Source organism: Mus caroli, unplaced genomic scaffold, assembly GCF_978045245.1.
Source record: "Mus caroli unplaced genomic scaffold, Mus_caroli_1 scaffold_2, whole genome shotgun sequence".
NCBI classification, from domain to species: domain Eukaryota; kingdom Metazoa; phylum Chordata; class Mammalia; order Rodentia; family Muridae; genus Mus; species Mus caroli.
In genome coordinates, this window is record NW_028227257.1 from 156,289,867 (window position 1) to 156,302,899 (window position 13,033).

General features: G+C 46.1%; 1 protein-coding gene across 4 annotated transcripts in view; it reads left to right on the top strand.

The window, feature by feature from the left end:
- Cacna1b (calcium voltage-gated channel subunit alpha1 B) overlaps nt 1-13,033 on the top strand; it is a 171,745-nt gene that overhangs the window by 74,285 nt on the left and 84,427 nt on the right. For all 4 annotated transcript variants that reach the window (XM_085835123.1, XM_085835120.1, XM_085835122.1 and 1 more), the window contains exons 16-18: nt 5,517-5,634; nt 9,379-9,446; nt 11,248-11,354. In XM_085835123.1, coding sequence (XP_085691249.1) covers nt 5,517-5,634; nt 9,379-9,446; nt 11,248-11,354 — 293 coding nt within the window. The remainder of the gene's footprint in view (nt 1-5,516; nt 5,635-9,378; nt 9,447-11,247; nt 11,355-13,033) is intronic.

Here is a 13,033-nt window from a genome sequence, read left to right on the forward strand (position 1 = left end):
AAAATACATGATCACCTGTTAAAAGTTCATCAAAAGTTCACACAGAAAATCAAATCATAAATTGAGATAAAAGTTTACAACAGAGAATGTTCACATGCATATCCATTAGGAGTAATTATCTGGCTAAACATCCATCACCTGTCTCAGCTCCACAGGTTGACTGAAGATTTAAAACCATAACTAAGTTATAAGTGAAGTTTTGCATAGATAAACCCAGTTGGTATTTTATCTTCTGTCCTAGCACCTATAATAAACCGTTAGTTGCCTTTTTATGACCTTTGGTTAGTTGTTTTACAACCTCTTGGAATGTGCTCTGGGTAGGAGAAGGTCTGGTTACCATCAATTAACTGGTGACACTTGGGAGACTGACAGAGTTCTCACTGCAGCTTTGACTATCAGAAAAGGACCTAATAGAAGTCCCGTTATAAAAGAGCTTGATAATCGCAGATATACTTTTAGGAATTCTCATAGGATCATCATTAAGACTTAAGTCATCTATTTGTCTATATAGCATCACTATAAGATAGTACATCTCCGTGGATCTGCAGAGATCTGCTCTAAAGGGATGTGCTCCTACTTAGTGATTGTTATATATGTTTAATAAGAACAGGAAAAGCATAGCTGGAATCTTTCCTAAAATTAGTTCCTCACAGCCTTGCTTAATGAGGGCTGACCTGTCGCAGATTATATACTAATCCGAGGCAGGCCACTTCAGGATGAACACATGCTAGTTATTAGCTTGTCCCATTATGGCTCCTGACACTGTACCACTACCGGTGCAGAAGACCACACCCTAAGGGCCACCCTGGCCTAGCATTTCATAGAAAAAGAATTTCTGATGGCTGATTTCATGACTCTATTTCATTTTCTAATAATTTCTTCAAACTTTCTTTGCAAGTCAAGCATTAATCTGGAACTACCATTGTGCAGTTATTACATTGTTTCCAAGATGAGAACACTCAGCATGCACCTGGGCCATTAGGACTGTCCTGTGCTGTGTCCCATGCCTCAATTTTTAATTGTTTAAGAATCATTCCATCAAGGAACATATAGCTTCACAGAATTTACCAGAGCAGAAGGAGAAAGAAGTAAGAAAGTCAGATAGAATAGAATAATTATGCACACCAGGGCCAACTGAAAAGCAGTCACGCACAAGTGAAATCTGTACAGCCGTTGGGCTAAGGTTAGGAGAAAAGGAACAGCTCCGTTTTACAAAGAGCTGCCTCGGGCTACTGAGATGTCTCCATCCCACGCTACTGCACACAGTCCCTGTCGTTGTGTGCTGTCCCTAGCAAGAAACGAGTTCTCTGAAATATTTAGAGGTTATGTCAAGTGTGTGGACTGCAGAGAATATGCAAGTTCTTCACTCACTCTATGAGGCTAAAATATCATTGATAGGAAATACTAAATGAGGACAGTATGAGAAAAGAATAATGTATGTCATGATCACAGAGGCAAAAAAAAAAAAAAAAAAAAAAAAAAACAAAAAAAAAAGCAACCCAACCAAACAAAGAAACCCAAAAACAGAAGAATTGAGAGGTCAAATAAAGGTACACTTAAGTCTTTCTTCAAAAACCAGATATGGTTGCTCATCTGTAAAATTGTAGCCATCAGGAGGGTGAGGCATGAGGGCTGTGCATTTGAGGCGAGCCTGGGCTGTATAGCAAGGGGTCCTTCCCAAAGGGAAGCAGAACCACAAACCAGTAAGAAACAGAAGGAAAGAGTCTTCATTAATACCTCGGACTTTTCTTAGACTACAAGACAACTTGATGTTAGGAAGTTCTTGACTCTCCAGACTGCTAAGGAGGAGGCATCCGAATAAGACAAAGCACACTGCCTGGGTGGAAGGCAGGCGTGCGGATCCTAGCAGATCAGACAGGTCTCAGCAGCCTTAGTGCGGTAGGATGAGAACAAAGTTGAAGATCTTTTTTTTTTTTTAGAATTGACAAGAAAAGAAAATACTCATTAAAAACAAAATATATGTGCTGCCTTTGCATGTGGCATGGGAAAGTTGGTTAATCATACAGAAGAACGTGGGACTGGGCTGGCGAGATGGCTGGTTAGGGAAGAGCACTGGCCATGTAACCCTACAGCCTGAGTTCTAGAACTCACGGAAAGTTAGAAGGAAGAATGAACTAACAAGTCCATCCCGACCTCCATGCATACACCGCAGCATGCAAGCGCTGTCCAGATCTCTTAATTGAAAAATTGAAAACAAAACAAAACAAAACAAAAAACAAACCACAAGCAGGATTTATTTCTACATTGTACCTGGTATGAAAAATGAGCAAACCAAAAATTTTAGAGCACTCATGATGCTACATCATTAACTAGAGGCAGGGAAGGTATTAAAGAAAATATAAACACACAAACAAAGATAGTAACCAAGCAATTTGGTGCACTAGAAGACACCAGTAAAATAATTTTAAAAATCCAGAGGCAGGGAGATCATTCTAGTGTCAGCAAAATAACAAAAGGATTCGTTTCTGGAATGTATTGAGAACACTTACAAATCAGAGGAGAGGTTCTGTAGTAGAAGGGTAAGACACAGACCAATAGCAAAGCAAAGGAGAGACTGGTGAGTAAGCTAGTCACAGTCTTGGCGATACCATCCAGGGAGATGCCAACTAAACCCCAGTGACCCGTCCTTCCTGCCGCACATTTAGCCAGAATCAGGAAAGCTTACATCGGAGTTTAGAGAAGATGTGGCTTTTAGAACCTCCATGTGCTGATGGTGGGTGGCGAAAGTCATGTTGGATAGTGGTTTCCTGACATCCTATGAAACCTGTGTGTATCAGCAAGTCCTGTGCTGGGTACACGCTCCTGCTCAGGACTTGTACAGGTATCAGAGAGTTCAGCAGCAACAGCTGTAATGGTAACCCTGGACATAGAGTGGTCATCATCTAGGGAATGTGTAAGAAGTGTGTTGTTTATGACCACGGAAAACAGTTGACCCAGAACTACACGTGTCAGCATGGATGCCTCTCAGAAACGTAATTTTGAGCGGATCAGACAGGTTTCAGTGTAATTCGATATTGTTCTATAGTACTGTATGCTCCGTAAGAACTTGCATGAAGCAGTAAAACCCAGAGTCAGGAAACTGTATAACTAGGGAAGACAGAGAGAGCTAGTGGGTCCCATCAAGAGATGGAAGCCTCACTGGGATGCTTTTTCTTTTTAAAAATTAAAAATTATTTGTATGTGGGTATGTGTGGATGTGTGAATGCCCACAAAGACCAGAAGTTGGGTCTCCTGGAACTGGAGTTATAGCAGTTGTGAACTGCTGATGTGGGTGGTAGAAATTGAACTCCAGTTGTCTCTAAGAGCAGCAAGGTCTTTAGCAACCAAGCTATCTCTCCAGCCACTGATGTTTAGTTTCTTAATCTGCTTGATAGGTATATGAGTATTGTGAATTGTTTTCCATTTAAAGTGTTTCATAATTAGGAGTTAGAAAGATGGCTTACCAGTTTCAGGGAATCTAACAGATGGTTGTGAACCACCATGTTGGTGCTAGGGTCCTCTGCAAGAGCAGCAAGTGTTGCGTGTTGATGACTGCTGAGCCATCTCTCCAGAATGAAATTTATAATCTTAAATGCAGTCATCAAAATCTAAAAGTGAGGGCTGGAGAGATGGCTCAGCGGGTTAAGAGCACTGACTGCTTTCCCCAAGATTCTGAGTTCAAATCCTAGCAACCACATGGTGGCTCACAACCATCCATAATGCGATCTGATACCCTCTTCTGGAGTGCCTGAAGATGGGGCTGGAGTGTGGGGGGACACAGAATGAGCAGGGCCAGAGTGAGTGGGCAGAGTGAGAGCTGGAGAGTTGGCTCAGCAGTTAAAAGCAGTGACCTCTTCTGGAGATCCTGAGTTCAAAACCCAGCAGCCACACAGTGGCTCACAACCATCTGTAGTGAGATTGGATGCCCTTTTCTGGTGTGTTTGAAAACAGCTACAGTGTACTTACATATAATAAATAAATAAATAAATAAATAAATAAACAAATCTTTAAAAAATCTAAAAGTGAACAAATTAATAGGATTAATAATTTACTTTATTAATTATTTAGCTTATGTGAAAACAATTTAGAAAAAGTTTTTTTTTAAATCCCATATTTGATGGCAGCTTTAGCCCACAGATTTGAAAACTTAGATGAAACATTTTTTTTTTTACAAGTAAACAGTAATTACTTAACTTGGCTTAAGAAAAGAGTTGGACACTGCCATTTTGCTTCTTTCCCTGAGCCTGTTAGCTACAAGTTGAGTTTTATGTAGCCTCAAGGAACAGCTGAAGCAAGACATTTCAGGGAACAAAAAGTTTTCAAGACATCAAAGTATTTTGGCACTATGGTCGCAAGTCAAACAGCATACAGACCAGAAAGTAAGCCGTGTGTGTGTGTGTGTGTGTGTGTGTGTGTGTGTGTGTGTGTGTGTGTGTGGTGTGTGTGTGTGTGTGTGTGTGTGTGTGTGTGTGTGTGGTGTGTGTGTGTGTGTGTGGTGTGTGTGTGTGTGTGTGTGTGTGTGTGTGGTGTGTGTGTGTGTGTGTGTGTGGTGTGTGTGTGTGTGTGTGTGTGTGTGTGTGTGTGGTGTGTGTGTGTGTGTCTCCTGGGGTTGCCTGTCTCAGCTGCTGATTTGGGTCTAAAAGCAGACACTTGTGATGCAGATGGAAAACGTCCAAGAGTGACCAAGATTCAGGAGGGCATTACCTGTTCTGACAAGTCTCAGGACTTCGTGGGTTGCTCTCGTTGTGACGGTGGCGTGATATACGTAAGATCGAATGCGCAAGAGCAGAGTGTGCTGCTTCAGGATGTGCTTGCCGTGGATGGAGAGTCGGCCAGGGGAGAACTATGACATTAAACTCAAGGGGAAGGCTGCGTATTCAGTACATGAGTCTGGGAAAATGGACTCACATAAGAAATACCAGGATAACCATACCTATACTACACAGAGTTCCAAGCAGGTTAGAAGCTTATGTGAAAAAATCATACTTTCAAATGATCAAATGAAATATCTGACCAGAACAAAGGGTGGGAAGAAGGGCAGGGCAGGGAGAGAGAGAACTCACGGCCCCGGGCACAAGTGAGTTGTCCTAGCTCCTAGACCGGAACTGTCAATGATGTGTCTACGTTTCAGAGCGAAAATAGAGGTAATGGTTTACTGATGGGGCAGAAACTGCATTTAGTCAGTCTGTGAGTGTGGATGTATGTGGCCAAAGATGGCAGGAGCTTGGAGAGTCAAAGGTCTGGCCTCCATCACATGGCTCTGAGTGGTTCGCTTCCTTTTCTGACCCTTGCTATCTATAGTGAAATAATAGCGTGGACCCTAGATGGCTTCACCTTCTGTGCCACCATCCTCTGTCTCCTGGACCTTCAGAATTCCTGTTATCTTAAAATTGTGTGTGTGGGCATACTGACCCATTGATGTGTGTGTTCGGATTCAAATCTGTGTGTGTGCCTGTGTGCTGTGTACTCTGGGGCATGGTACTGACGTGCTCTGTATTAATTTTTTTCTCCATCAGATCCTGACAGGAGAGGACTGGAATGCCGTAATGTATCATGGGATTGAGTCACAAGGTGGAGTCAGCAAAGGCATGTTTTCTTCCTTTTACTTCATCGTCCTGACACTGTTTGGAAACTGTATCCTTCTTGGGGCTAAGTTCAAGTGGTTCATATGCAGCATTCTTCCTGTAGAAGCCACCTCATGGCTTCCTCCAGAAGGGCTGAGGTGTGCAAGCAGTTCCTTCTCAGAGTGTGGGGGATGTGCATGCCCAGGGTGCCAGAGCACTGAGTGTGGAGGGGCTGTACAGCAAAGGGTTATCTAGAGACTGGGGCAGGTAATAACTGTGGAGTCCTTGTAAGAAGGTATGGATATGGAGTGGGTAGGGGAGAAGGCTCGCTCCATCATTAGCCTTAGCTGATAGGTTTGGGTTGAGGTCTAAGAATGTGTATTATTACAGTTTCACAAGCAAGGTCTGATATGCTGGTCTAGGAACCAACCCCATTTAGAGAAAGTGGTAGCAGGTTGTAGAGCCCAAACACACATTGTAAGCCAGAGCCAAACATCTGTGAATTGTTGCCTAGCTACTTCTTCGAAGGTGGTTCTTAGAGTTCAGGATTGGTGTTCCATCCTCCCACCTGGAGGGCATGTGAGCACAGAGAGGAGCAAGCTGAGGATAGTCCTGCTTTCAGGGAGGGGCTCGGACTTGCCACAGATCCTATGTCACCTGCTAGGACTGCATTGGTGGCCTTGTACTTGCCACAGCAGTTGGATTAGTCAGTCAGGGGTCTCTACAGTAACGGAACTTATAGAATGAACATGTGTTGTATAGGATTTATTAGAACGACTTACAGGCTGCAGTCCAGCTAATCCAACAAGTCTATGAGCAGGAAGTTCAAGAATCCAGTAGTTTTTCAGTCCACAAGGCTAGACTCCGGGAGAAGTTAGAATCCTGGGAGTAGGCTCTAATCCATCTGTGAGTGAAGGAATGGACTTACGAACAAGAACAAGCAGGCAAAATGCAAAAGCTTCCTTCTTCCATGCCCAGTAATATAGGCTTCCAGGAAAAAGGTATCCCCATCTCAACTGATCTGGATTAAAGACATGTCTTCCTAGCTCAGTGGTGCAGATTAGAAATGGATCATCCTCCTTCAAATTAAGCAAAAATCCCTGACAGGTGTGCCCTCTGTATTTCGGTTTTTGTTAATTCCAGATGTTGACAACCAAGAATAACCATCACAGCAATTAAGCACTGACATTTAGGCCAGGCATATCAGCCATCAGGTTCCTGCCCTCTTGTTTAATTAGGGTGGTTTCCTGATGTGCTTATATTTTCCTCAGGCTGGATACCCACAGATTGCTGCCTTTAGCTCTGCTTTGGGCATGAAAAAGCCGCTAGGTGTGTATGGTAGGGTTAGTCTATAGGGCATGTAGTCCTTAGAGGTATCCTGCTTGGTCTCAGCAAGGCTGTGATGTCCTATCCCATTCTATAACAATGCCCTGGATCACGGGCCCCAGCCAGAAGGCCTGGTTGTAGCAGAAGTTGGTTATGGCTGCCCAGTTCTTGCTTGTCTGGTACCAGCCAGGGCAATACGGAGAATGGCACTGCCTGGCAAGAGTGAGATCTAGGGTGAAAGAGGCCCAAGTCCTGTGAGCACTGGGCCCTGTGGTCAGCCTCCCCCCAGGGGACATCACATAGGATCTGCAACATTTTGGGTTGTTAGGATTAAGGAGTCAGGATTGATGCTAGGGATTTCACTGGCCAGTGTGCCAGCAGTACCAAGGTTATCTCCAATTTTGAGATAACTTACAAGTGTAAACCTACATGGGAGGTGAGCAATGGCAATGCTTGTCACAACCAGGAGTGGTTCTCTTCCCTGTGGGAAGAGGCTTATGGGATGGCAGAATAACTAGGTCCTGGAGAGACGCAGGGAAGATGCTTATGTTACACAAGGACCTGCTTTAGCTCTCCATCTTAGTCACTGTTCTGTTGTTGTGAAGAGATACCACGACCATGGCAACTCTATGAAAGAAAGCATTTAATTGGGACTATCTTACCATTTCAGAGATTTAGTAGACTGTAGTGCTAGAGAAGTAGCTGAGAGTTCTACATCTGGTCTGAAGGCAGCAGGACGAGAGAGACTCGACCTGGCTTAGGCTTCTGAAACCTCAAAGCCCACCCCTCAGTACACATCTTCTCCAGCAAGGCCACACCTTCTAATCTGTTCAAATAGAGCCACTCCCCAGTGACCAAGTATTCAAATCCGTGAGCCTGTGGGGGCCATTCTCGTTCAAACCACCATACGCACTGTGCAACTGGCTTCCTTGTTCCTAAAGAGTGCTGGCAGGACTTCATAGGGTTTCAGGGTCTGTTCAGGGTGGGGTGTAGTGCTGGGCACTCACCCTCCCACTTTCAGTGTGACTCAGGGAGCATGTTGAGGAAGTGTGTCAAGAATTCACAATGAAACAAAGTAAAAGAAGGGAGCTTGTGAGGCAGGGAGGTTTATGAGTCTAGCGTAGAAGCGGAGGCCTGGAAGGTGCTGCTCATACTTGGATTAGTGTGTTGGATTGGGTCTTTTCACAGCCCCAGTAGGTGTGGGGCATCCCTGGAGTCTATAAAGGCAGGGTGTATTTGTTTCAAGGCTTCACATGCAGACTAGAACAGAGAAGAGCTGGGGATAAAAGAAACGGACTGGGTATCCTGTGAAGAAGACAAAGGCAAATTGATTAAGCCTGCTTCTAATCTTTGGTTCCACAGCATCATCCCCAGAGATCCTGAGTGAAGAAAAGAGTTCTCCCTCTGTGTCTGTGTCTGTGTCTGTGTGTGTGTCTGTGTCTGTGTGTGTGTCTGTGTCTGTGTCTGTGTCTGTGTCTGTGTCTGTGTCTGTGTCTGTGTGTGTGTGTGTGTGTGTGTGTCTGTGTCTGTGTCTGTGTCTGTGTCTGTGTCTGTGTCTGTGTGACTGTGTCTGTGTCTGTGTCTGTGTCTGTGTCTGTGTATGTGTCTGTGTCTGTGTCTGTGTCTGTGTCTGTGTCTGTGTCTGTGTCTGTGTCTGTGTCTGTGTCTGTGTCTGTGTCTGTGTCTGTGTCTGTGTGTGTGTCTGTGTGTGTGTCTGTGTCTGTGTCTGTGTCTGTGTCTGTGTGTGTGTATCTGTGTGTGTCTGTGTCTGTGTCTGTGTCTGTGTCTGTGTGTGTGTCTGTGTCTGTGTCTGTGTCTGTGTCTGTGTGTGTGTATCTGTGTGTGTCTGTGTCTGTGTCTGTGTCTGTGTCTGTGTCTGTGTGTGTGTCTGTGTCTGTGTCTGTGTCTGTGTGTGTGTGTGTGTCTGTGTCTGTGTCTGTGTCTGTGTCTGTGTCTGTGTCTGTGTCTGTGTGTGTGTCTGTGTCTGTGTGTCTGTGTCTGTGTCTGTGTCTGTGTCTGTGTCTGTGTCTGTGTCTGTGACTGTGTCTGTGTCTGTGTCTGTGTCTGTGTCTGTGTGTGTGTCTGTGTGTGTGTCTGTGTCTGTGTCTGTGTCTGTGTCTGTGTCTGTGTCTGTGTCTGTGTATGTGTCTGTGTCTGTGTCTGTGTCTGTGTCTGTGTCTGTGTCTGTGTCTGTGTCTGTGTCTGTGTCTGTGTCTCTCTCTCTCTCTCTCTCTCTCTGTGTCTACTACAGAAGGTTGGGCCATGTGAAGCTGTAGAGGGCCAATACAGCTGGTGAGAACCAAGGCCATGAGGGACGGGGCCTTGTACATCTGGGTACACCTGGGCCCAGGATGGGCTGATGGTTTTAGGGGACAGAGGCTGGACACTTGGTAGATGGAAGTTTCTGTCTTTTATGGGCTCCCATGGTTGGGTGATATGAGACAGTTTGTGGGGCAGAGGGCTCCCTTCCTTAGCTAGAGGCAACCAGACACCCTGCTGAATGTTTTTCTGGCCATTGCTGTGGACAACCTTGCCAATGCCCAGGAATTGACCAAGGTATGTAAAACACCACCTGCAGCCAAGAAGGCACTAGAAAGTTTGGGACTCCGTCCATGTTACTCTGGATGAAGTTACAGAATCACAAGGAAGGTCAGCTCCTGGGTCAGGTTCCATGTGAGTTTTCTCCAGGGTAATCTTTCCAAAGTCATGAACAAAGATATATTAATTTGGGTTCTGGATACAGAGAATTGCCATAGAAGCAAGGAGGAATATGGTCATAAAGGTAGGTACATGTGTGCACAGGCTCCCAGAGAAGATGTGGCTTTGGAAGGAAGAATAAATGGCAGACTAGAGTGTGAGAGCACAGGAGGTACAGGCTGGACAGGACTACCTGTGTCACAGGAGTGCAGGCCCCCAATGTCTGTGTGTGATGAGGGAGAGAAGTGTTCCCAGACAAGATGTATAAGTGAAAGGGCAGCGAGAGGCCGCCTGGAGTGCCCTGCCCAGCTTGGCTGTGGTGATTCTGTCTGTGAACATCTATGTCACAGCAGGACAGCTCCTTCTCTAGGAAGTACCCAGCAGGGACCATTCAATATTCATTCCTTATATCCAAACCCAGTGGGGAATGTGATTATACATGTATCTCTCTCTGGTTTCCCTGTAGAAGACAGAACCCCATCTCCAGGAGCCCTCAGTTCTGTGTCCAGCTACCTGCTAGATGGTGAGGCCACCTGCTGTCAGCCTTAGGCTCTCATTTTGATTCAAGTTCTGGCTCCAGCATGGAGGCTGCTACCAAGTGCATTACAGATGCCTTATGTGCGTGCGTGTACCATGTCTCTGTGAGAGGTGCTCTGTGTTCTCTGATGCTCAAGTTAGCACCTGTGCACATCTCCCAAGTCTGATCTTAGCAGGCCAATGTTTTCCTCACCTTGGCACTGAGGAACACTGGATCAGGTGTTTTGAAGAGAGCAGAGCTTATGCAGTGTAGTGGTCATGAGCCTCCTTTGGCTTCTACTTCGTGTTTTCCCTTTCTGCATGTAGTTGTGCCTGAGGTCCTGGGCTCTGATCTCTGGCTCCTGAGGACTTTGGAGTGCCACTAGCTGGCTTATTATTGTCATCAGTCTAGCCAGTGCTAAATATTGCTATCTGGCTATGGCCAGATTCCTGGCTGGGCTGTACCGGCTGGAGGAGCCCATGTATTTCCAGAGCTATCCTTGGTGGTAGTGTTTCCGGGACCATGGGAATTTGGCATACTAACAATATTAGTTCCTGTGCAGAAGTGCACTCGAGTCCTGATGTCTCTCCATGGGATCTGATTGGTTCTGGCAAAGAATCTCAAAGGTGGCATATGGTCCTGATGGGGACAGGGAAGAGCTTGGTATCTTCCAGCTTTGTGGGGTAGATCAGTTTTGTTAAGGTGGTTCAAGAGCTCCCAGAAGGACAGGGAAGTGGGAAAGGGACAGATTTGCTGTGGTGAGCCTGAGGTAGGTACAAAAAAGATATTCTGGTAGTGGCTTTGCACTGGCCTGGGGATGATCAGGATGGGGTGTGGCTTCTAGCACAGACACGGGGCCATCAGCTTGTGAACATGCTGGAGGTGGCACAAGCTAGACAACACTAATACAGGAATCCCAGATACTGACACTTCTAGCCACAGACTCAGGAAGGGAAGCCTTGACGGGTACTAAGAGAACTCACCCTGGGTCACAGTGCACTCTGTCCACCCAGGACCTCGATGTTTGCTCCAGAGAATGGAGTGCAGAAGAGGCACAGAGGCATTAGGAAGAAGAACTGATAACCTCAGAGCGGCCAGTCGGGTTTTGACTTGAGAAGATTGTCAGTTTTGTTGTTCAAACAGGATGAAGAGGAGATGGAAGAAGCTGCCAATCAGAAACTTGCTCTTCAGAAGGCCAAAGAAGTAGCTGAAGTCAGCCCCATGTCTGCTGCCAATATCTCCATCGCTGCGTAAGGCTCCTAGGAATGGAATATGGGTGGTTTGGGCAGCAGTAGAGCCCGTGTCCTCAGAATCCCTGCCCTAGCCAGGGCTGCTGATTTGAATCATGTTGCAAAGAGCCTGAGCAAAGGGCTCGGCTGAGCATACTTTATGACGTTTCCAGCCGGAACGTGGGAGAGTGTGAGTGTGTGGCCTTCATGTTGGGTGGGGCTAGCTGGGCTTCTGAGTCACTGGATGGTGTCTGGGTGGCGCTAGTGGGCCTATCTTTGCAAAGCCCTGGCAGGTGTCAGGAAAACAAGGAGTCAGCATGTAGATTTTACACATAATTTTCCAGAAATGTACTTTGTGAGACAGACAAAAGGTTCTAGTGGCAGCCCAGCCACTTCCAAAAACGTCTCTGCAGGTGCTTGGCAGGGAGGCATCTGTGATGAGAAAGGGCAAATGTACTCTGCGGAAAGATCCAGTCTCCCGGTCATTCTCCCAGGTCTTGGGTACAGTGAAGTTAATAGAGGGTTAGGGGCTTTGGGGAAAGTTAGTGTTTAGGAGTCAGGAAAGTTGGGCACATGGCCTGGCCATAGGCGAATCTTGGGAGAAGTTATACCCTGCCGGCATTGAGGCTGCACACTCTCTCTTGCCACTCTCTTCATAGGCTGGGCACGTGGCTTTGATTCAGCATCTTGTGGTGACTTATGCCCACACTGATGAATTATGTGTTGGAATTGGTTGGTCGTTGATGCTGATGTAGTGATTGAGGTGTGTGTGTGTGTGTATCAAAAATAGTTCTGTTCCTTCTGTTCGTCACCAGACAGTATTTTCAAGGATTGGTCTCTAAGTTGAGCAGAGAGCATTTGGCCTGGAAATTGTCAGTCAGAATGGCTTCATCCCCCAGGGACCAATGCCGGGAGCCAGGCAGGCTTAGGGTATGGCATCTGTTGTTTAGGTGGCTCGTGGAGCTCAGCCTACAAGCCTATTCTGTTGTTTCACTGTCTGGCCAGTTCAGTTGTTGATTAGTTGGGCAGTTTAATTCAATAATTTATCCTGAGTTGATAAGACTTGGTAGGCTGATTTCCTTTATCTGAGCTCTATGAGATGGTGGTAGTCTGTTGCAGAGAGGATGGCAGGTAAGCATTTGGCATGATCGACTCCCAGCTTCATGTAGGTATGTGGTATGAAGTGATGCTCTTTTTAACACTTGCCTTCTCTGTAGTTTCTAGCTGTGAGCAGCTCCTGCTGCCTTCGGGGCTTCTATTCCCAAAGGCTCTCCTTTCTGACTGATGCCTAGGGAACAGAGTGTAGGGTCCTTCCATTGCCCAGAAGAAACTGCCCAGGCCTTTCTTCCCTCGCTGCCCTGCTTGGAGGCACTGTTGCAGATATGCTGTGTCCCCGAGAATGGGAGAGCACAATAGTATTAAATTAGTCACTCAGTGTGAGTAGAGATTCTGGGGAGTTGGCCACACTGGGTGAGCCCTTTCCCATGAGCATGGTGCCTGATGAGTGAGAGAGCTGCTGCTGCCAGTCATGTTAAGACCTCTGAGGGCTTAGGAGCTGTGTGAGTTCTCTCTTGTGGTTTGCTGCCAGACTGGAGAGAATGAGGCTGTCAAAAATCTCTTGACTTGGCAGTTTCCCTCACAGCTGTGTCTTGTATCAGCACAGGGAGAAATCTCTTGGGGTGTTGTGTGACTGCAGAAGG